A 25,611-nucleotide genomic window follows, 5' to 3' on the forward strand; every position below is an offset into this window, starting at 1 on the left:
TGGGTAAAAATGTCTATAAAATAGTTCAAATATGAGAATTAAGATTAAGTGAAACATAAGTCCAAATATATAGGATTTATTGAAATATAATAATATCATATAGATTGATGGGTGTATAAGTCCATGAAAGTAAATTTTTTACTAAACCCCCCTCCCTTCCAAAAAGTATAATTATAATTATTGTGCAATGTACACCGTATGCAACAAAATTACATATGTTAAAAACACAAATTCTCGTAAATTCGTGAAAACTTACATGATTACATGAATTTGTATTCAACTTATACATTTTTGTAGAATCACTTATATAAGTTCGTAAAAACTTGTGTAATTTTATATATAATTGTATATGATGTACATTACAAGCTGGGAAATTATCACTGATTTAAAAAAAAATAAAATAATTGAAAGGATGAAACAGCAATAAATCCCAAAAGGTGATCTTGTGAACTGTTTAGTCCTCTCTTTTTTTCTTATGAACCCAAAGGTCTCATTAAAGTGAAAATTATACAAAATGATAGTTACTTACATGTTTGGATTTAATTTTCTAAGAATAAAAGTGGATTTCTCTAAATGTAAAATTAAACATTTGGACAATTCGCATTATAAAGGTTTTGAATTTTCCCTCGTAGAACAAATCCCACATTACGAAAAAACAATATAACACTCTAATGTTAACACTAGCGTAACATCTAATGTAAAACACTAAAAACTCTTTAGTGTATTTTTCCCGAACGTAACAATGTAACACTCCAAAAAAACTAATTAGTGTACTTTTTCCAAACGTAACACATAAAAAAATTTATTAATATATTTTTTTCCAAACGTAATACTCCAATCAATGTAATCTCAAACATAACACTCAAATGTAATACACACAAAAATACTAAAAAGTTCCTTAATGTAATTTTTCTAAACATAACGCTCATAATTTGAAATTATACATTTGCTCAAAACTTACTAAGGAATTTTTGTACTCTTTTTGGAATGGTTTGAAGAATCCCATATCCTTTTTTTTTTTTAAGTATTACATTAGAGTGTTACATTAGGAAAAGTTACACCAAGGAGTTTTGTTGTGTGTTACATTGGAATGTTACACAAAGAAATTTTTTTGAAGTGTTATATTGGAGTGTTACGTTTGGAAAAAGTACACTAATAATTTTTTTTTTGAGTGTTACATTTGAGTGTTATATGGGAATATTATAGTTTGAAATTATACATTTACCTAAAGTTTACTAAGAAATTTTTGTACTCATTTTGAAATGTTTGAAAAATCTCACATCATTTTAGAATGTTTGAATGATTCCATATTTCAATTCATTTTTGTACTCCTTTTGAAATGTTTTTCTGATAAAAAAATTTTCATATAAAAATTCATCCCAAATTTGATTCTCATAGATTGTATACATTATCTTTCTAGTACAAAAGAAAAAAAGAAGAAGAAGAGAATGAAACATAATAAGGGTATAATTGTAGATTTAATTTCTAAATGATATATTAAATTAATTAATTAGTTTATAAACAAATTCTTGTAACTAAATAGATTATTATTTCTTAAAATATGATTTATAGGTAAAATTTTTAAATAAAAAATATTAGAAATTTTAAAAATTTTACTATACATATGTACTCATTACGTTGGTTCACGCGAAACATTCGGTAAATTATTTTTTTTTGGGTTTCCTATGAAATATGGTCCATACGTGTCACACGATCAGAGTCAGACATATAATCGCTTAGGAGGAGGTGATTTTGTGACATTCAACACAGAGGATCGTTGTTTCTGAAGATACAGAAGTAGCTTCCAATCTAATCGATAATCCACGAACACCCACTGCAGCTAAACCCTAATTCGGAACCTTGAAGATCACTCATACATATCTGAATCTTCTGTTTACTCGGATAATAGCAAACAAAAATGGATTCGATTGTTCCTGTTGCTGTGGTTTCGGTCGTTGTAGGATCTCTGATCGCGCTCGCTGTGTTCGGGAACTACTTTCGCAAGAGAAAGTCCGAAGTCGAATCGATCGCACAGCCAGAGGCAATTCAGAAAGCTTCAAAGCCTCCCCAATCAACCTCTAAGAAATCTCATTCGAAGCCTCACTCTCATGCCGCTGATAAGGTACCCCACCCATTTCTATTTCTAGGGCTTCTACGTTTTTCAATTTACTAAATTTAAGAACATAGAACATAATGGGATGAGTGTTACCCCAAAAAACGCGTAATTTACATCTGTAATACACTTTATTTCTAATATGGTAAATTTTGTGATCAAGCGATCACAAAATGTTTTTTTTTTTTTTTTTTTTTTTCCATTTTATTTCCTAAATAATTTCTTAGAAAATGGTAAATTTAGTGATATGAAGTGATCCCAGAATTTTTTTTCCAATCCTAAAGATTTTATTAGAAATTGGAAAATTCAGTGATATAAAGGTATTTTTTTCCCCAATATATTTATTAAAGATTTTCTTCGAGTAAGAAATTGAATATAATGAACTGAAATTTAAGGTTAGTGAAGTTTTGATAGGATAAAATATCAAAGGTGAGTCATAATGCTCATATCATAAAATGCTTTGCTACATGATTAATTTGGCAAAATACCTACATCTTATTTGGTGTCTGATTGTTAAACGGAAATTACTCTAGCATTTCTTTAATTCTTATAATGTAATATATGCTAGTCTACTTCTATTGTATTGTATCATATTTTGAAACATGTCACGTACTATGATTCACATTTCAGGTAACATAGGATGTGACCACCCTTCGTGTCAAATACATTTATTACTATGTGAAAATCTTCCATGATTGCTGTATTGGGTAGGGTAACCCTTACTTTGCAAGCTGATTTTCAAAGGTGACTTCTAGGGTTTGTATCATTTGGTATGCCAGGCATCATGTTGAATAGTATGGCGCAACCTATTCGAGTATGGAATTGAATGGGTTGCGGCTTTGGGATTTGGGCTGCGGAGGGCAATATATAGGTTGGATAAGACAACTTAGTAATATTTGTTAGTGTTATCATGTTGAATATTGATAGGTGAGTGAATTAACCAAAAAGAAAACGTCAATATAGTGGGCCTCGTTGATGTCAGCTATGGAGCACGGTGGTATGTTATGATCTTGATTTGTCCCACATAGTGAGAGCTTGGTCATGTTCTTAAGGGTGAATTCTACCCAGAATTTGTATCAAATTAGATCAATTGGTATAATTGTTTTGTTCTCTCTCACAATATGTATATGTATATGTATATATATATGTTATTGTCTTAATTGTAAGTGCATAATCAGAATGAGTGTTCCAATTTGTATGGATTGGATTTGAAGAGAAAAGAAAAGAGAAGAGAAGGAACTCCCTCGTACCCAATCACATGTTCAGATAGCTTAAGAGGGGAGAAGGGGGCGAATTGGAGAGAAACAAAAACCCTTGATGCCATTTTTTGAATCTCTCCACTTTTGGAGTGATTTGGAGAGAAAAGCAATGAAAGTTTCCTGTTTTACTTTCTTTGCTCTGCACTCCAATCTTTTCCAAATATGAGGAAATGATAGGACTATCTGTTCTTCTCTTTTCTACCATTTCCCATTTCTTCTGGCTTCAGTCGCAGATGCATATATTTTGAATTGCTTTGATAGAAGTGAAAGCCAGATAACCCAAACAAAATGAAGGATAAGAGTCTCGATTTTGTTTTGTTTTGTTTTTTTTTTTTTCCCTTTTATCTCCAAACTTATGTTGTTCCTTTCTATTTCTTTTCCCTAATGGACCCTAGATGATTCTCATAGGCTCTCCTTGACATTTTTCATTGTGAAACGTTGAATTGACAAAAGAAGAAAAAGATCCAGATTAGTCTCTTCCCCACCCTGTTTAATTGTGGAGAATGATTAAAATAAATATTGCTGAACATTTTCTTCTGGACCCCCTACTTCACAGCTGTGTAAATTGTGAATTGATTATCAGAACAAATGAATCATATAATACTTCATCCCTTACTCTCTGTTTTTCTCTGTTTCATGTTATCATTGTGAAATGAAGGAGGCAAACAAGCGACATCATCCACTGGACTTAAATACATTAAAAGGTCATGCCGATTCTGTCACAGGGCTATGTTTCTCCTCTGATGGACGTAGTTTGGCAACAGGTAATGTTGTTTATACATTTAAATTATGAATTCGCATGTTTGAATTGTTTGGTTTTGAGTTCTTTTAGAGCAATTTAAAATGTGTGCATTTGCAGCAGCAGTTAATGCAGCACGATAGTTGTCTTATTTAATTTGTTCACTTTGAACTGTGGCTTGAAATTGTTAGTAGGAAGCTCCTATTGCCATAGCAAGTAAAGAAACCACTACAAGTTATACATTAAGCACTAACCTGTTGTGCATTGCTTTGGCAATGGTTATAGCCTTGTTAGTATGTTGACTCATATGGAATGATGATGTAGAACAAGTGGCTGCAGATTCCTTGAGGCAATTGGACAAACACAAGTCAAGGAAATCAAATTATTGACCAAGGGAGACATAATAATTTTGGACAATTTTTACTTGGTCACCAAGAATTTTTATTAAAAAATATAATTTCCTTGGTGACCAAGGAATATTCTAACTAATTACTTTTTATGTATTATTATTTGGTCTCCAAGTATACTTGGTGTCCAAGACTTGTACTATCTTGGTTAATTAGTTTTTAATATTAGTTGGTTTCCAAGTATGCTTGGTGACCAAGACTTTATCTAGCATAAATAATCATATAAGCTTAGAGGCAAAGGCATTCTCTATCAAAATAATTATCAAGTTACACTATGTTCCTTGTGGATTCAAGGGTTTCTTTCTTATGGATTCAGGAGTCTTCCTCTATTAGAATGATATCTAGTTTCATGCGTATTCCGTTGTGTCAAGTGGTATTAGAGCAAGGATTTGCTTGGCTTAATGGTATAAGAAGAACACACAAACCCTACTGACAGCGATCATGGGATCGGTGCTTTGTAGGAAGCATTTGTGAGACAACAATGGTAGTTGGATGAGATTTGTGACATGATTGCAGGGTTGACTCTCAACGCTAACAACAAACTGCCAACGGTTGATCGGGCGCATGCTGAGGGAGTTGCCCAAGGCCAACCAAATAACCGAGACAGATTTTGCGCCGAAGGAATTGCCTGAGACCATCTTGTCCAAAACAACTTGAGACGTCCAGCCCAGTATCAATCAGACTGTGAAGGATCTGAGCCAAAGGTTGAAAAAGAGTATGGAGGTCATCAACCAAGGAGACAACAATGGATCGATGACCACTGATTGAAGATTTATATTCTCCAATTCAATGGGAATCTAAATATTGAAGATTTCCTGGATTGGATCTCCGAAGCTGAGTGATTCTTCGAGATGATGGTGGTTTCAGAGTTAAAAGATGGTCAAACTAGTTGCATACAAATTGAAAGGAGGCACTGCAGTTTGGTGGAACCAATTACAAAGAACTAGTTAGCGATAAGAAAAGCACCCAATTCGGGTTTAGCGATGAATGAAGTAGCTTCTCATGGACAGATTTCTACTACCGGACTATGAGCAGTACTTGTTCCAGCTTTATCAAAATTGCTCATAAGGGTCCAAATTAGTGTTTGACTACACTGGTGAGTTTTCTCGACTTTTAGATCGGAACAATCTGAATGAGACAAAGGATTTTAATCAACGCCATAATATTTTTTGATCATGTTGTTCAATCAACTAGAAAGTATGTGATTTGATCGTTGATAGTGGAAGCTGCGAGAACTTTGTAGCGAAGAGATTGGTGGAGCACTTGAAACTACAAACTAAGCCACATCCCAATCCTTACAACATTGGTTGGATTAAGAAAGGTCCGACAACGAAGGTAACTGAAATTTGTTGAGTTCCTATTTCTATTGGCAAGCATTATAAAGAAGATGTTTGTGATGTGATTGCTAGTCATATACTTTTGGGTAGACATTGGCAATTTGATGTGGATGTCAGATTTAAGGGTTGGGACAACACCTATTTGGTTATGTAGGGGACTCATAAAATTGCTATGGCTCCTTCACCACAATAAATAGTGTCCAAACCACCTAAAGTAAAAGGGCAATCTTTTCTAACCATCGCTAGTTCAATCTTTTCTAATTGTCGCTAGTTCTGAGACTGAGTTTGTGAAAGATTTTAAAGCTTCAAAAGAGATTTATGTGATGGTTGTCAAAGATCTAGTGGAGAAAGGAAAGAAAAAGTAGTGGTACTGATTCCAGAGAAGATACAACCATTGCTTGAGGGGTTCAAAGATCTCGTTGCTGATGAACTACCTAATGAGCTACCCACCGATGAGGGATATCCAACATCAGATTGATTTTGTGAGGGGAGCAAGTTTGCCAAAGTTACGCACTATAGGATGAACCTAAAGGAGAATGAGATTTTAAGGGAGAAGATTGAAGAGCTGCTATAGAAGTGGCATATTCGTTAAAGTTTGAGTTCATGTGTTGTTTTAGTTCTTTTGACGCCAAAAAAAGATGGATGTTGGCGTATGTGTGTTGATAGTCGAGCAATTAACAAGATCACCATCAAGTTTAGATTACCTATTCCACGTCTAGATTATATGCTTGAAGGTTCAAAGTGGTTCTCAAAGATTGACTTATGAAGTGGGTATCACCAAATTCAAATATGGCCAAGAGATGAATGGAAGACGACATTCTAGACCAAGGATGGCCTTTATGAGTGGTTGGTTATGCCATTTGGACTTTTCAATTCTCTTGGTACTTTTATGCGAGTTATGAATCAGATATTAAAGCCATTTACTGGAAAATTTGTAGTTGTTTACTTTGATGATATCTTGATTTATAGCAAATCTGAAAGGGACCATATAGAGCATTTGCGGCAAGTGCTAATAGTTTTGCAGAAGAACTAGTTGTTTGTTAACCTCAAGAAGTGCAGTTTCATGACAAGTAGTCTATTGTTCTTAGGGTATGTGGTTAGTTTAGAAGGTATTCATGTGGATGAAGAAAAAGTTCAAGCTATCCAAGAGTGGCCAACACCAAAAAACGGTTAGTGATGTTTGAAGCTTTCATGGGTTGGCAACATTCATCTGCAACTTTAGTTCAATCATGGCACCAATCATAGAGTACATGAAGAAGAGGAAGTTTTTTTGTGGAGAAGTTGCTGAGAAGAGTTTTGCTTTGATTAAAGAGAAGCTTTGCACTGCACCAATACTAGCTTTACCTAGCTTTGAAAAGATTTTTAGGTGGAGTGCAATGCTAGCGGTTTAGGAATTGGAGCAGTTCTTTCACAAGAGAAGAGACCGGTGTCTTTCTTTAGTGAAAAGCTAAGTGAAGCCCGACAAAAGTGGAGTACCTATGACCCAGAGTTTTATAGCATTGGGAACATTACCTAGTGCAGTGGGAATTTGTCCAATACACGGATCATCAAGTAGTCAGAAGCACCTAAGCAACATGCATGTCAGATGGTCTACATTTCTTCAGAAATTTCCTTTCACCATCCGGTACAAGTCAGGGAATTTGAATCGGGTTGTAGATGTGTTGAGCCGTCGTGCAAATTTACTAGTTACATTGACCCATGAGATTGTGGCATTTGAGTTCTTAAAGTAGTTTTACCAAGAAGATGAAGATTGTAGAGAGGTATGGGGTAAATGTAAAGAGAATAAACCTGTCAGTGATTTTCATGTCACTGAGGGATATTTGTTCAAGGGAAATCATCTTTGCATGCCCAAGACGTCTCTTTGGGAAAAGCTAATTCGAGACCTACATGGAGGAGGATTGAGTGGACACTTGGGTAGAGACAAGAATAGCAAGCTTGGAGGAATGCTACTTTTGGCCTCAATTGAAGTGAGATGTTGGGAATTTTGCAAGGAAGTGCTACATGTGTCAGGTATCCAAAGGCCAGTCTCAAAATACTGGTCTTTATATGCCTCCACCTATTCCTAACAATATTTGGGAAGACTTGTCTATGGATTTTGTGTTGGGACTCCCTCGTACCCAACGAGGAGTAGATTCTATATTTTTGGCTGTCAATAGGTTTTCTAAGATGGCTCATTTCATTCATTGTCAGAAAACATCAGATGCATCCCATGTGGCTCGATTGTTCTTTTGAGAGGTAGTTTGCTTGCATGGAGTACCTCAATTTATTACTTCCAATCATGATGTAAAGTTCCTTAGCCATTTTTGGGTGACTCTGTGGAAGTTGTTCGATACTTCATCAAATCAAAGCTCTACTGCACATCCATAAACAAATGGTTAGACCGAGGTGACTAACAGAACTTTGGGAAACTTGGTTCAAAGCGTATGTGGAGACAAGCCGAAGCAATGGGATCATGCCTTGCCTAAAGCCGAATTTGCTTACAACAATGCGGTTCACAGTGCTACTAGAAAGTCACCATTATTTGTGGTGTATGTGACACCTCCGAGGCATGCAGTTGATTTGGTTCGTCTACCAAGAAGTCTGGAAGTAAGTGTTGCAGTAGAGGCCATAGCTAAACAAGCTCAAGCAGTACAAGATGATGTGAAACAAAAACTAGAAAAAACAATGCAAGTTACAAAGAAGCAACTGACAAGCGCAGGCTTACCAAGGTGTTCAAAGGAGGAGATTCAGTGATGGTGTTCTTGCACAAAGATAGGTTTCCCATGGGTACATATGACAAGCTAAAGCCAAGGAAGTATGGTCCATATAAGATTTTGAAGAAGATCAATGACAATGCCTATGTGATTGATTTGCCTGAAAACTAGAAGATCTTCAAGACTTTCAATGTTGCTGATCTTTTTGAGTATCATGCGGAGGAGTCTTTCTAAATTCTACCCAGATTTGAACTCGAGGTCGAATTGTCTCCAAGTAGAGGGGACTGATGTAGAACAAATGGCTGCGGATTTCTTGAGGCAATTGGACAAACACAGGTCAAGGAAATCAAATTATTGACTAAGGGGGAAATGAAAATTTTGGACAATTCTTACTTGGCCACTAAAGAATATAATTTCCTTGGTGACCAAGGAATATCCTAACTAATTACTTTTTTTTATATTATTATTTGGTCTCCAAGTATACTTGGTGTCCAAGACTAGTACTATCCTAGTTAACTAGTTTTTTATATTACTTTGGTCTCCTTGTATGCTTGGTGACCAAGACTTTATCTAGTATGAATAGTCATGCAAGCTTAGAGGCAAAGGCATTCTCTATCAATATAATTTTCAAGTCACACTATTTTCCTTGTGGATTCAAGGGTTTCTTTCTTGTGGATTCAAGAGTCTTCGTTTACTAGAACGATATCTAGTTTCGTGTGTATTCCCCTGTGTCAAATGAAGTGCCAAATTGCATATCAGAACCTTGTTTTTTAAAAAGGTAGTGATGGATATGTTTTTCAAGCTAGTCAATGAGCTAGCTTTTGGTGTGTGCATTAAAGTCATCTTACCACAATGGTAAAACGGTATGGCATCTAGAAGAGGGCTGGGTTTAGGGGTTAATTCTTATGGCTTTCTAATCGCCACTGCCTGGGGCCCATGAACACTCATATACACCAAAAAAAACTCATTTGCATTATATGTGTTATTTTTCAAATTGTCAACATTTAAAATCGAAACACTAGTAACACTTTCTCTATATGCCTCAACCATATTAAAAGTTGCCATCCCTTGGGAGTTCACTTCCACTAAACTACACTACATGGATTAGAAGTTTCACCAATCAGCTATCCATCTCATCCCTTTACTCATAACATGTTGTCCCGAGCAGCTCTGCACACCTATTTAATTTGGTGGATTAATATCAGCACCTTCCAACACAAACAAATTAACACCTATATTATAGTGTTTGGTAAATATGAAGGAGACACACTGTGCAACTGGCAGAGGGACTTGAATACAACTTGAAGCATTAACAATGTATAGGCAAAGCTCTGGATTATCTTCTATTGATTGATTGTAGTAACCTCACATCGAAAACGCCATTTCATTTTGTTTGGTGTTAACCTTGGTAACTAGTCTTGTCCCACCCCATGTGTAACTATTTTATCTTTGTTTGACTAGCAGCTCAATGGTTTGATTTATTGGTACCTGATCGTATCAACTCATTTGACAATCTACCATTTTTTTTGCTTGTTTGTTTTTTGTATCCATTTAGTGACTTTAAAGCAGACACATCCAGTTTTAGATGTGAAGATGTTGTGTTTACTTAAGGAAATGGAAGGTTATATGTTCTTTTTTTTTTTTTTTTTTTTCCATGAACAATCAGACAAAGCTCTAGGCAGGTTAGTAGGCATGGTGATTTGAGAGAGATCTTGTGGTTGCCAATGATTGTGAGCACTGATGTTCCAGTGATGGTGTGTGACCATCAGAGGTTTTACACAAAGTGGTTCTCTGGGAAGCAGTAGAGGGGACTTCTCTAACTATGAGTGCTTTGGTGTTGGTTCCAGTACTATCATTTTATTTAGACATACATATATTGATAAATAAATTCATTTTAGACACATATTTGGTATGGGAACCTATCTCTTATGTGATAATCAATTGTATTGTTTCAATCAATCAGAAGGCTTTGTTACCTGAGGTTGTATGGAAACAAGTTTCTTTGGAATCCAAGTTTTTTGGAAATTTTGAATATCGGCAGTTGGAGTCTTGTTGCTACATTATATGAAACTTAACAGAAACTGAAAAGGGGGTTTGAGGATGTTTGTGATTACACTGGATAAAGGAGAAACAACTCCTGAAGTCACTTTTTACTAGAATGTTCATCCTTCAACGGGAAACCATTATGTTAGAGCTTACTGATTGTGGAGACTTTACAAGCCAAGCAACTTTAGGTACCTTGGATTGAGGCCTTTTTTTATATTTATTTTGGGTTGGTGTAGATGAAGTTTAGGGAACTTTATAAGGTCAATAGAAGCTGTATATATTTAAAAGTCCCTGGCACTTTACATATTTCACTGAAAGTGTCTGCTTGAGAAACCATTATGTTAGAATTTACTGATTGTCAAGACTTTACAAGCCAGGCAACTCTAGGTTCCTTGGATTGAGGCCCTTTTTTATATTTATTTTGGGATGGAGTAGATGAGGTTTGGGGAACTTTATAAGGTCAATATCCTCTTTTAATTAAGAAGCAGATATATATACGAAAGTCCCCGGCACTTTACATATTTTAATAAAGTGAATGGTTTCTCTTTTCCTGGAATTTTCATTTTTTTGGGTCAAATTTTACAGACACAAGGTAGTTTGCCAATAACCCTTCAATTTAATGTTAACAAAAAATATTAGTTTATATTTGGAAGAATTACGACTCCTGCTTGGCCTCCATTAGTTTGTGCCCACTGCCCATCATCCATGAAATATGTTGATTTGCTGCAGCATAACCTAGGGTCTTTAATTATAGTTTTTTAAACAGCATGTTTTCTTTTATATTGTAGATATTTTGTGCAATTTCCATTTGGCAGTGATGGCTGACTTTGGTTTGACTTATTTAGTATTTTATTGCTCCTGACAAAGGTCAAGCAAGATGTTCTTTGTACTTGACTTTCATTTGTTGCATATGCCTGCAGCCTGCGCTGATGGAGTCGTCAGAGTTTTCAAATTAGATGATGCTTCAAGTAAAAGCTTTAAGTATGAATCTGAATTTTTACCGCTTATTATCAATGCTGCATATCTCCTTCTGCTATTTTTTGGTCACATTCAATTCTAATATTCTGTACTTTTTATGCAGGTTTATGAGAATTAACTTGCCTGCTGGATGTCATCCAACTGCTCTTGCATTTTCTGATGATGCATCTTCCTTGGTGGTGGCTTCCCAAACTCTCTTGGGCTCTTCTTTATTCATGTATGGAGAAGAAAAGGCCCAAGAAACAAAGCAGCAAGCCAAGCTTCCTCTTCCAGAAATTAAATGGGAACGTCATAAAGTGCATGATAAAAGAGCTATTCTCACCCTAGTTGGAACTACAGCAACTTATGGCACTGCTGATGGGAGTACAATTATTGCTTCATGTTCAGAAGGTATTTGCTGACTCTACATCCATCATATATTGGTTAACTTGTTATTTTGGCAATTTAAGTTTGACTATGTATTGATTTCATTAAGTTAATGAACTTCTCATTATATGTGAATAAAGAGAAGGCTATGTTGATGGTCTACCACATAACTGAAATTGTATGGAAGGACCTTTATGTGCAACTAAGTTTGCTAATTGCAGAGGGAATTTACCTTGAAACGGTGAATGACATTATAGACACTGTTTACTAACTTTACTGCGAGCTTTGTTCTGAATTTTGACTTGTGTTATAATCTTGGCTTTGTAAAGGTTACCAATATTTTGTACCTTTAGTTTTTCTAAACAGTTCTGATGCAATCTAAGAAGGATTGACATGGATGCAGATACGGGACACGGCGATTTCAAAAAAATGGGGATACGGACACGGCGGGGACACAACAATAAAATATGCTTGCATATGTTTTTATTTGCTATCTAGATTAATATTACATCCACAAATAATAAAATACTAATAAAAACTCACTCTAATTATTTATTTATTTTTTTAAATAAAAAAATAAAAGCTCTTTTAAATTAACACTTACAGTTTATATCTTTTTTTATAGATGATCTATTAAGTATTTAAATCTAAGAAAAAAATAATAAACATTCAACATTCATCAAAAGTACTAAATAAAACGGAGGAAAAGACAACTTAGCATGTCCCTAGTATGTCCCCGAAGTGTCCCTTGAAAATAAATTAATTAAATAAGGGGACACGCCATGTGGTGTGTCCCATACGTGTCTCCGAAGTGTCCGTGTATCCGACACGGATACGACACTTGTTTTGAAGTGTCGGTGCTTCATAGGATGCAATTGTTTTGGGAATGAGACTGGTGCATTCAACTATGATCCCTAGATGTAGGAATGGATTTTATCTGTCTTAACAGTTGTTTTAGTCCATCTACTTTGCATCAGTTCCGTGTTTTTTTTTTTTTTTTTTTTTTTTTTTTTTTTTTTCTTCTTTCATAATTTGACTGTATCTAGGGTTGTATGATCTGCTAACTTGTAGGCCATTGTCTCTTCTTACTACCTGAACTCTTATTCCCTTTTGCCTGTTTCTTTCCTCTTTGGCCTTTCAACTTGATTTAGATTGGTCTTCCTTGCGCTGGTGTATTATTTTCTTGCATATGATAAAGCCGTCTTAGAGAACTCCTTCTCTTCTCACCCCTAACTGGTTTTGCTGTTGTCTTTCTTTAAGTCTAATCATCTCTCATTCAATCTTTTCTTTTGTTGTTGCTCTCAATATTCTTGTTTTGATTCTGTCCGTATCATGGAGATTTATTGCAGATATCCCCTACATTTTACTGTCTGTATCATTGACAGTGTCATGATTAGCGCAGGATAATTCATGATCATCCATTTTCACTATCCCCTACATTTTACTCCAGGTTTCATCAAATTTACATCTTATGTAATCCAACTCTCTCCTGGTTAGTTTGAAGTGTTTACCATTGTTAAGTATCTTCCTGTATCTTAATAAGAGCTAATCAATAATGTTGTTTTGTCAATTAAATCAACTAGAGCTTTATCAACTACAAGTACCATCACTAGCAAAGAAACAACATATTCTATGTTTTTCACTCTCTTCCCGAACATGTCCAGCAAGATTTAGATATATCTAGCTATTACCCTTCTATGGGACTTCTTCCTAAATATGCCGAAACCATTTCATGTTTATGAAGTTGACTCCCCTTCCTTGGACATCCAATTGCTGCTAGGCTAGTTGCTGGGTCAAACATGTCCTTGATCTAATATTGGACCTAAAAAAAGATTGCAGAAGCACTATTGGTTCATTCCTTTTGAACGCCTCTCTCTCTCTCTCTCTCTTCTTTTTATATAAAGTATTATTCTGAGTATTTGCAATTTTTTTAGGGACTGATATCATACTTTGCCATGGGAAAACTGGGAAGATCTTGGGCAATGTTGACACAAATCAGCTCAAAAACAACATGGCCACAATATCTCCTAATGGGCGATTTCTTGCTGCTGCAGCTTTTACTGCCGATGTGAAGGTAATTGTTGCTAATATTTGATGAATGTAGTATAGAATTCCTTCACCTGAGAGGTTTTTGAGAAAGTTATGTTTGCTACATACTTCCATAATTTTGGGTGATGAGTGTTATTTAAATCGTGAAGACAAACCTGTTTTGCCTTGATTCGGATTAAATCAGTGTTGATTCATTGATATTTAAATCGTGAAGACAAACCTGTTTTTGCCTTGGTTCAACAATTTTATCAGTGTTGATTCAGATTAAATTTCCAATAAGTATGAATCTTTTAATTTCAATGCAAACCACACATAAATCACACTAAAGTAAAGAGACACAATTTGCATGGAAAAAAAACCCTTAAGAACAAAGGAAAACCACGGGCACACCTAGTTGGTCAAAATCCACTATCAATCAAGAGTTAATACAAACTTAACATAGGATTTTCAACCCCAATCCAGTTTTCTCTTGATTTGGTGGCCAATTTGCAGAGTCCTTTGATCACCGCTTCTTGTGACAGTTACTAAAATGACTAATGATAGATATGCATATGTCTATAGTGTAGATATGTGTGGATTTTTTTTTATTAAAAACTCTTAATTATGAACTCAATTGTGTGTTTTGTAAATCATGACGCACAAATTCAATGATATAAAGCATTCATAAAAGATTTAGTTCCCCAAAAAGTACCAACTCTCTCAAAAGCTCTAAACGTCTGAAGAAGATCGTATTGACAAAACCAAATTGCTTTTTATAGGTTTCATAGGGATCAAATACGGATAAAACTAGAAAACCTATAACACAAAAAGGCCAAACACTATGGGATAGTTCAACAATTTAAGCGGTGTCAGTTAAGATTAATTTGCCAATAAGTATGAATCTTCTAATTTCAATGCAACCACACTTAAAAACACAGTAAAGAGACAGGATTTACGTGGAAAACACTAAAGAACAAAGGAAAACTATGGGCACACCTAGTTAGTCAAAATACACTATCAATCAAGAGTTAAAACAAACTCAACATAGGAGTTTCAACCCCAACCTGTTTTTGTCTTGATCTGATGGCCAATCCATAGAAATCCTTCCTTTGATACTCAAATGACCAGTAGTAGTAGTAATAGTAGTAGGTATGCATTTGTATGCAGTGTAGAGGTGTAGGGTTTTTTTTATTAAAAACTCTCAGTCTTGAACTCTACTAAGCATTTTGTAAATCACTTTTTCCACACTACTGCTTTCTTAATTCCATTTTTTTGGGGCTTGTGATTGGAATGCGTTCTACAGACATTTCACTTAGCTAATCCAAATGCAAACCTCTTTATCATTTTGGTTTCTCTATATCATTTGACAAAAAAATTTGTGGAAGGCCTTTTTCCGTTCTTGTCAACTAGGAGATTGCTGCTACTTGTAAAAATCTTCCTCTAAAATTTACATGAACATCAGAGTAGGAAGTGACTTAAATATCTAGGTTGTGTCTATTCAAGAAGGGTTTCCCACACAAGGATTGAGGCTTTAAGATCCCCGGGTTATAACTTGAAAAAATTGATCATTGCAGTGAGGCTCTTAATCAATTACCAATTAATTTATAATATATATTTTGGTTTCTTATTAGGGAAAAGAAAATGGAAAATAAGTGTTGTAGAACATTTAGTTTAATTTGTCAGATTTGTCAATTAACATATTGCCAGTTTATTTACTTTGGCAGGTTTGGGAGATTGTATACTCAAAAGATGGTTCAGTAAAGGAGGTTTCAAAAGCTATGCAGCTCAAGGGCCATAAGGTTATTTATTTTTCCTTTCTGGGTCATATTTTTCTGGCTGAATCACAATGTTATAATGTGCATCCCTCTATGAAGCTTATTTTGTTATCTAAATGGACATGAAATTTGAATTGAATCTATCACTGGGCTTCACATCACCCTGGCCATAAAAGAAGCTCCAAGCAGATGGTCCATATACCACATTTGCAGCCAAAGCTACTACGTTCTCTGCACCTCTCCCCCACCCCTCTACGCACTGGAATGAGCTCACTTTTGGCCAAGTTAATCTAAAGCCCAAACATCAGCTCAAGATGCACCTAAAAAATCCTTACTCCTCCACACTAGCTCCACAAAAGATGTGTCATAAAAGCAAATGAGAGGTAGAAATCATAGCACGCTTTCTCATTCTCACCCCAAAAGCCACGGGGAAAACCATCACTAGTCGGCAGTCTCGTTGCCAGTCATCTGACTCAAAGCTTCCATAACAAACAAAAAGAAAAAGAAAGGAGACAATGGATCCCCTTGCCTTAGCCTTTACAGCTCTGAAAAAAACCCTTTGTCACCCCATTTACAAGGATCGAGAACTTCACCGTAGAGAGGCAAAAACAAATCCACCTCCTTGGTTTCTCGCCAAAGCCCATCCTCTACGAAACATGAAGTGGCAATATTCGTCAATGGGCTGAAGTGTGGCTCTTATTAAGAGCGCACTAGCTAGTTCACCAAGATAGCACCACCTTGTTGATTGCAAGATGGTGCATTTGTCAAAGGAAGGAGGTGGCGTGGGCTTGGAGACGTGATCTTGTTTAATTAAGCTCTAGTTGGAAAATAGTTGTGGATGTTTACTTCGGAAAATGAAAGTTGGTGGAAGAGGGTTGTGGTTGAAACATGGAAAGTGATTGGGGGAGTGGTCCAAACGACACATTTGAGGACAAGGTTTTGTTCAGTTGAATCTTCCTTAGAAGAATGTTATGAAGCAACTTATTAAATATGTAAACATGTCCATAGATCTAGTATCTTAATGCAATTTAAAATGATTTTTTTTTTATATATAATATATTCTACCTTAAAAACTACTACCAAGAAATAATAATAAATGAAAAATTCTGCAATACTGCAACAAATTAAAGACTTTGCCTTTCTTTTATTTTATTTTTCTTATTATAATCAATGACTTTTTTATTTTTAATTTTATAATTTTCAATTGTTGCTCATGTCTTTCCTCTCTTTACCTCCCTCCCTCTTTCTCTCTTCCCCCTCTGTATCTCTTTCTTTTCTACTTATGGGTCTGGTTTGGTGGATGTTCAGAGTGCGGTGACATGGTTATGCTTTGCTCCAAATTCAGAACAAATCATAACAGCATCCAAGGATGGTTCAATAAGAATATGGAATATCAATGGTATGTACAATTCCATGCCTTTTGCTGTCTTCTATTGCTAAAATTTTGTGTTACCTAATTATCTAATCTAAAGTCAGCAATAACTTGATATATTCGTAGTTCACTGTTTGGTTTTGATTGAGACAGTTAAATCAAATGGAGATGATATAGATATGCTTGGACATATAAAACAAGAACTTGGATGCAAAGAAAAGCCCTAAATATTAAGGAATGAGGAACTCAGTTTATTAGAATTTAATATAATCATTCACCAGGAAACACTTTTCTTGGTGTTAAAAAGAAATGGTCATGTGGAGCCAAGATGGGCCCAATATCATGATGAACTGTTGAATGCTGATTCAGAATGTGTTTGATACTGGATGATAATTAATTTGCTGATAAATTTTTTACTTTCCTGGATTAGGAACAATTTATATCTGCCTTTAAGTGAAATTTATATTTATGTGATATAATATTTATTTATCCTTATATATGACATAATAAATATATAAAATTATATATTGTGCATGTGTCCCAGACGTGTCATGGCCTACATTTTTTTGAAAATTTACATATCCATGTTGTGTCATGTGTTTGTGTCCATGCTTCTTAGTGGTGATCCTTTTCATCTGTTCTTTTGAAGTTCGATATCATCTTGATGAGGATCCAAAGACTTTGAAGGTGTTTCCTATTCCGCTTCATGATTCAAGTGGAACTACCTTGCATTATGATCATCTCAGTATTTCTCCTGATGGAAGGATGTTGGCAGCTACTCATGGCTCAACATTGCAGTGGTTAAGTGCTGAAACTGGGCAGGTTTTGGACACAGCTGACAGGGTTCATGATGGTATGCCTGATTTTCAATTTTTCCTGCACTACTTTGTTTCTTTATCCTTTTCCCTACAGTTAGTATTTTTTTGGGTGAATACCTACAGTTAGTATTTTATTCTGCTTTATGATGGAAAATCAATCATGACATAGTCAGGCTTTCACTTCCATTCCACATTGTTTTTATTTTATTCCCAAGTTATTTTCCTGGAAAACAATGGGGAATTTCTAAAGCCCGAAACTTCTTTTTTTTGTTGAATGGTTTTTTGTCTAAAATAGAAATTAGAACATTGTTGACCTTTTCTTTTTTCTTTTTTTTCAATATGTAGAATGTGGAAATGATATCTTAGTACTATGATATAATAAAATATAAATGTATTTGAAGAAATTATTATTTTCATGTATAGTATACATATGAAATATATATTTATTTGCTACTATGCCCCTTCCTGTCGTGTCTTGATTTTTCTAAAAGTTGTTATTGGTATCAAATCAGGTCTCTGTACTATGTCTGGATCCATGCTTCTTAGATCGCAAGCAAGAATATGTTTCAAAAATTAAGAGGCTACTGTTTGCCATTTCTTTGGATGTTTGTGCAACTTAATGTTGTTCTCTCTTCAAAGTTTGAGCTTGTTATTGGCTGTGAAAGTTGCTGCTGTAATGTCGGAATCTTGGCAAATATCTTTTCACTTATCCACACGAGAGTACACACACTAGCTATTAGAATTATAGAACATTTATTTCTGATACACAATGATTATTTCCCTGCCCGGGGACCCTGCAATCTTATATTTTACCTATGACTTTCTACTGATGTTGCAGGCTGCATTTTGATGCTGTTTTTTGTTACTTGATGTGCGTGTATGCTATGCATTAGATTGCCTTCCCCTATAATTGAATTTTCTTTAGAAATTATGTATTAACTTTGATCTACATGCAGGTGACATCACTGGCATTGCATGGTCCCCTAGGGCAATATCAATGGGTAATTTCTTCTCCCCTTTTAGAAGTTGCTGTCTTATCTGCACATATATCCTTCAAATTTTTTTTTCCAAGAGCCTGTTGTGAAATCCCCTGAAATGGGCCAGGTCAGATCCTCAAACAGCATGTTGTCTCCATTCTTTGGATTGTTTTTAGCCTGTTTTTTAGGAGAGTTGTTAACCACCATTCTGCCATCTGCAATGCACTGAACAGTTTAAAGTTATAGCCTCGTGAAATCATTTCCATCCTTCCACTATTCAGAAGATAAAATGAGTTTTTATCAGTTGCTGTCAGACATTATGTTTTTTTTCCCTTATGAAAATAAATTCATAGACAATATGCTATTTGAAGTCTAAAGAGTATTCTCCATAGGGTGCAGTGAAAGCAGGGATTCCAAGTTATTATTGACCCAAGATTTCGTGAAATTCTGGATTGATGGGTCCCATACACTGACCCAACCTGAGAATTTACTCTCATTGGATGGCACAAGTATATCTCTAATACTAGCGAGATTATGCTATTGTGACTTTCTATACGTACTTGGTAGCACAAGTTATTTTCCTTACAAACCTCTAGAATGGAAAAGGCTGTGTTTTTTTGTTTTGTTTTGTTTTGTTTTTATTTTTTACGTCTTCCTTTGAATCAGGGGCAGTGGTTTTTATCCTTTATACTATGAAGGTTTGGTTTTATTTATTTATTTTTTTGTGAATAATTTGGAGAGAGATATGGTGGTGATAGACCTTGATTGAAGCCGCTTTCTCTCTCTTCTATAAAATCTGGCTGTCTTTTTTCTCACTAGCATGTCATCCATGAACTAGGCATTTTCTTTGAGCCTCCATGGCTGATAGTTGGCATTTTTCTAAATTTACATAATAGCATCCAATACATTAAAAAATTATGCAACTTAGAAAGTCAATAGGTTATACAGTAGTCCTTTGATGGGACCTTTTTCATTGCCTTCCTTTCCACATGGTTTGTTCACTTTCTTGTTGCTAATATGGATTTGCTACTGATTCCTTATTTGTCCATTCATCACTCTTTATTCAGTTCTTCACAGTGAGTTGTCATCTGATTTAAATCATATAAAAAATTTTCTTCTTTCTTTTTTGCTATGCATACTTACATTATGTTTTTACATTTTTTCCCAACAGGAGATAAACAGGCATTGGTTTTAGCCACCTCGAGCGTCGACAAGAAAGTGAAGTTGTGGGCACCTCCTAATTTAGCATAAAGGATTCAGCCCCTGCATTACCATGAACCATTGGCAGGAAGCCCTTGTTCCGATGTCACTTGTTCAGCCTTTGGATATGCCTAACTTCTCAGCCACCTTATCACAAGCTCAAATCCTTAACTACTACTTTTGAAGAGATTGATACCCTCTGCTGAAAGAAGGCTAGACTTACGGCAAGTTCGGAAAATGAGCAGACACGACACTAGTTTTTTATGTTTTTGTTCTTTGGTTCCTTTCATTTGCATAGTCTGATCTTACTGATCTTGGAAGACTCGGCAAGTTTTTTACAGAATTAAACAATATGGATGGTTTTGATACTTCTAGCGCACCCAAACTATAAACGGAGGTTGTGATACCACTCTGGTTTCAAATTTAAATGTTATAATGTAATTCTTAACCAATTCGATTTTTGTTTTGTGACCCTATCTGAGTGATTTAAAGTCCGGTTGAAGTGAATACTGATGATACTGATACCATCTGATGGTTGTGGCTTGGCAGTGGGGAGCTTATTCTCATGTTGTGTGGTTTGGTGAACAAGAGAACACAGGTTAGTTTTTGGAGCAACGTTGCTATGCATAGATCGACTGTCTTGTTATTTCTTGCTTGGGTTAAAATGAAAATATTGATACTGAATATCAAGAATTTTAGATAAATAAGAAACAGAGAAATTAATTATAAACTAATACGAAAATATTTTTTTATTTTTAGAAAGTGATAAATTTTTTTTGGATTAAAGTTTTGCTAGTGTCATTACACTACCAACGCCGCCATCATGGTCTCCACCCTCTTGCCGCCACCATCACCACTAACACAATCACAATTTTTTTTTGGTCAAAACAAACCGAGCATAAGAGTAATGTTGTAATAACTGTCTATTTCTATCCTCTTATGATACGGTATGATGTAATCTAAATGTTTTTCGTGCTGTGTTGTGATACAGTACTTATTTGCATATTCATTTATTTGTAATTAATTTTTCTTTTATTTTTTACTTTTCTAAAATAATTCCAGGTGTGGGTAGCATCACGAAAACTCGTACAGAGCTGACGATTTATCACACTTTCGTGAGGAAATTAACACTTCAATTGGCATTTTTAATGTATGATTCATAGTAATTTTCATGGTAAATTATAAATACATCTCTTTTAATTTGCTCAAAATATAAATTGTTAATTTTGAAAATTACAAATATTTGAGTGTCATAATTTCTTATTTAACAGAATTAACAAAAAAAAAAGAAAAAGAAATTCCTAATTACTTTCTTATGCACAATAAAATTATCAAAATTGTTGATGGAAATATATTTTTGATATCATTAAAAATTGTTAATTGACTTAATGATTTTATCAATAAAATGGGTTGTTTATTATGCAATTAGAAATTTGAAAAGGCGAGATATAATTTTTGAAATTATAGGGGACAATTTGTATTTTAACAAAGAATGCAGCTTCTCTCCCATCTGTTTTCGAACTGGATGATGCTGTTGGGACTTGGTGGGCCCAACTTTGAGTCCATCTCAATGATCCAAACAGTTAATGTGTAGAGTTCGTTGAGTACATTATTTTTACAAAAAATTACGTTGAACGGACATTGATGACCATTTGATCATATTACATTTGTATCTGTGATTTATTTTTAAAATCATAATTGCATTGAAACAAGTGCAAACTAATCAAATGGCTATTAATGTTTGATCAATTTGATTTTTTGCAGGGATGATATACTTGACAAGCTCTACATATTGAATGGTTTGAATTATTAAAATAGCCTAAAATTGGGCCCATCAAGGCCCAACAGCACTATCCAATTTGATTTTAGATTAGAAAGAAGTTGTAGTACTTAAACAAATACCTGGAGATATATTTATAATTGATCATGATTTTTAATATTTATGAAGCAATGACTATGACTTGCAATATGTTGTGAAAAGGTGACCCTATTGAAATGATCATTCACATCCACACAAGAAAAAGGACTCACGGCCAATGCATCTATGCTGGGCCATATTTGATTGTTGGATAAAGTTGGTTGAGATTATAATTAGAGTGAAATTGAGTGATAAAATTAGGGGAAATTACTATTCAAGTGAAATTTTAAAAAATTATTATGTATTGGTGAAAAAATTTATTATTTTAATTATTAATATTTATAATATTTGTCATGTTTTTGTAAATAATTTTCTGATTAACCATCGACTGGTGATTCTCCCATAAAATTATCAGTTGGGTAGGAATTGGAGATAAGGTTAGAGACAAAAATGAATGGTGTAGGTTTGCTAAGGCTGTTCGGTTAGATATGAATGGCTCTGCTCGAGTAAAACAGCTCCATCGACTCCAAGGCATCTTAGTTGATGTCGGCACGTATAAATTGAGTTTTTGAGGCAATATTAGGATTGACAAAGTTATTGGAACAAGGGGTAGCTCGTCTCCAGTCTACTTTGTGGATTGAACGGTATTATTAAGTTCATGAGATTCATTACGGGTTCTATTTCGATAATTCAAACAGTTGTGTAGAACTCGTTGAATACTTTATTCTTGTAAAAAATTATGTTAATCAGATATCGATTACTATTTGATCAGATCAGATTTTAGTTAACAATTTATTTTAAAAATTATATTTATCATTGATAAAAATCTAATCCGATCAAGTAATTATCGATATCCGATCAACGTAATTTTTTACAATAATAAAATACTTAACGAGTTATACACATTGAAATGTTAGGATTATCAAAATGGACCCGTGGTAAGCTCCCACAGGCCTAATAGTATGCTCTAGTCCAATCACAAATTGGATAGAAGCCTGGCCCTTGGAACAATTATACATTTGGTCCACGCATGACACTATCATTTCTTCTAATACATGACAAATTAGTGTTATGATTACATGATTTTGTTTCTCTTAGTACTGCAATTTTGAATTATCTTTAAAAATATTTATTATTTAAAAAAAATAGTATGCCAAACCTTCAAACAATTGATGGTCAATTGAAATTTTTTGTTAACTTGTGTTTGAGAAGGATAATAATTTGTACTTTGTTTTCCATAACAAAAGTTTATGCAAGTCAGTTTCTCCGTGGTCTAATGATATGATCCGCAGAGTCGGGCCTAGTTCCTTGATCTGGTTATCCTACAAAACAAACCTATGAGGATTCATTGGTAAGTGTCTTCTTAAGTTCTCATGACTAAATTAGTCTCTCGGCAGTCTTGATTTCCAAGTTTGCATGGCCGACTGGCTCAAGATCTTGGGCTTGGGTTGGGCCCATGGTCAGATAGAACCGTAGGCATCAAAAGTATTAAGTGCCATAAAATAAAGAGAAAATTGGTCTAAAATCTCTACCCAACTTTTAGTATGAGGAGAGATTGACAATAATATTTTTTGATATCTAAGGTCCCTTAATGTTATTTTAGTTTATAAAATACCTATTTTACCATTCTTTATAATATACGTGATTTTTAATTTTGGAAACTAAAGATTACGTTGCTATTTTTGTAGGAGATTTTGTTGGGATGAGCTTGATGATGTAGATTTTCGTAGAAATTTTATAGGGATTTTGTAGTCATGTAGAAGTTGATTTTCGTTGATCGTGTAGAAGTTGATTTTGTAGTCGTGTAGAAGTTGATTTTCGTTGGTTGTGAGAATTTGATTTTCGTTGATCGTGTAAAAGTTGATCTTGTAGTCGTGTAGAAGTTGATTTTTATTGATCGTGTAGGAGTTGAAGTCGTGTTGATTTGATTTCCAATGGAGTTGAATCAGTTAAGTTTTTTTGATTTTTCATTTGATTTGTATGTAAGGATTCCGATTTCAGAGAAGTTGTTCTAGTGTAATTTGAATTAGGTTTTTATTTGTAGTTTTGATCAATGTGAGAGAAAAAGCTAGCTCAGTGTAGTTATTTTTTATTTTTGAAGTTGATTTTTCATTTTTTGTTATTGACGATGGAGTTTTCTGTACTTTCCCAAGTTTTGTGCTCTGTTTTTTTTTAAACTTTTCATTTATTCTGCACTTATTTTTCTGCACTTTTCTTTGTATTCCAGAGAAAATTATATGTTTGTTATTATAATCCAATGAAACTCACAGAGAAAATTGTAAACTTATAGTCCAGTGAAAATCACATAGAAGATTATAATTTCATAATAGATCTTCTCTGTGATTTTTGTTAGTGATTGTGTTTAATAGTTAGCATTAATTTTCTCTGTGATTTTCTTTGGACTCATGAATTTTCTCTATGATTTTCTCTGAACTCATGAATTTTCTCTGTGATGTTTCTCTGTGATGTTCTATGGAATCATTAATTTTCTTTGTGATTTTGTTTTTGTTATCTTGAAGGTGAATATAAGTTCCTAAATTTCTTTAGATTTTGATTTGAGTCCAATACTGCACAATCACATAGAGAAAATTGTAAGCTTGTAAATCACAGAGAAGATTATAATTTCATAACAGATATTCTGTGTGATTTTTGTCTATGATTGTGTTTAATAGTTAACATTAAATTTCTCTGTGATTTTGTTTTTGTTATCATGAAGGTGAATTATAAGTTTGTAAATTTTGCTAAACTTTTACTTGAGTCCAGAGAAAATTACAAGCTTGTTATAAGTTTGTAAATTTCTCTGTGATTTTCTTTGGACTCATTAAATTTCTCTGGACTTTTATGTTGTTCTTTTTAAGTATTTTTATATTGAACAAGTTATTTTTTGTGTTTTTTCTTTCATTTCAGATGGACAATGCAGTGTTGTTGCTGTGCAAATATGGGAATGTATGGACTCGCTTTTTTTCGCGTCCCGTATTTTGGAAAGGGTTGAAAAGAAGGCCTCACAGTTCGGACTCCCGTGGTTCTGAATCTAGTCGCACAAGTGCAATGTGAAACTGATAAACACCAAAGAGTCCAAATCCGACAAACCTTTTTAGAAAATCGATTTTAAATTAAATAATGCCAAAATTGGACTACTTTGCCAGATACAGAGTCGCAACTTAAATATTTTATTTTTGGAAAATTTAGGAAACCCTGGCTCGTGCTAAAGGCCACGTGTCCGTCATTACCAAAGTTGCCTTGGTTCGGGAACTTAGGTACGAGAAGGGAAGGGCCTGAAAGGAGCACCTCCGCTCGCCCGATCAAAGATCGACCTCTACTAATCATGATATGCATTTTTATAAACATTATGTGCTCTTGTTCCGATTATTAAAATAGTTTTACTATGTGATGCGCACAAGCAAGTATAGACTAGTTTGCAAGACTTGAAACAATTCAACTCATGTTTGTTTTCGGAAATGGTTTGAATTTGCCACCTCAAGTGGGCTTAAAGATGCGGATTTGCCACCAAACATAGTGGGCTTAAAACATGATTTGCTACTCAACAAAGTGGCTTAAAACTTACATTCGTTGAATCGTTCCAATTCAAACAACAAGCCTTCATCCATAGGTATTCATTCAGCTTAGCATTTAAGCACATATCCT

The 25,611-nt window shown here is 34.5% G+C and overlaps 1 protein-coding gene and 1 long non-coding RNA gene across 2 annotated transcripts; both read left to right on the forward strand.

The window, feature by feature from the left end:
* Window positions 1-1,626: 1,626 nt before the first annotated feature.
* On the forward strand, window positions 1,627-20,560 carry LOC114258346 (Transducin/WD40 repeat-like superfamily protein). Its single transcript, XM_082869620.1, has 10 exons — window positions 1,627-2,122; window positions 4,031-4,136; window positions 11,515-11,575; window positions 11,676-11,962; window positions 13,873-14,012; window positions 15,691-15,765; window positions 17,050-17,140; window positions 17,763-17,966; window positions 18,888-18,932; window positions 20,080-20,560. Exons 1-10 carry the CDS (start codon window positions 1,919-1,921, stop codon window positions 20,157-20,159), a joined length of 1,293 nt encoding a protein of 430 aa, XP_082725746.1. The 5' UTR covers window positions 1,627-1,918; the 3' UTR covers window positions 20,160-20,560.
* Window positions 20,561-22,299: 1,739 nt separating this feature from the next.
* Window positions 22,300-25,352, forward strand: LOC145790813 (uncharacterized). Its single transcript, XR_014330040.1, has 2 exons — window positions 22,300-22,610; window positions 24,874-25,352. It is a non-coding gene; the product is annotated as an uncharacterized LOC145790813 (long non-coding RNA).
* Window positions 25,353-25,611: the final 259 nt, after the last annotated feature.

Source organism: Camellia sinensis, chromosome 5, assembly GCF_055761805.1.
Source record: "Camellia sinensis isolate YWXY chromosome 5, ASM5576180v1, whole genome shotgun sequence".
Classification (NCBI taxonomy): Eukaryota; Viridiplantae; Streptophyta; class Magnoliopsida; order Ericales; family Theaceae; genus Camellia; species Camellia sinensis.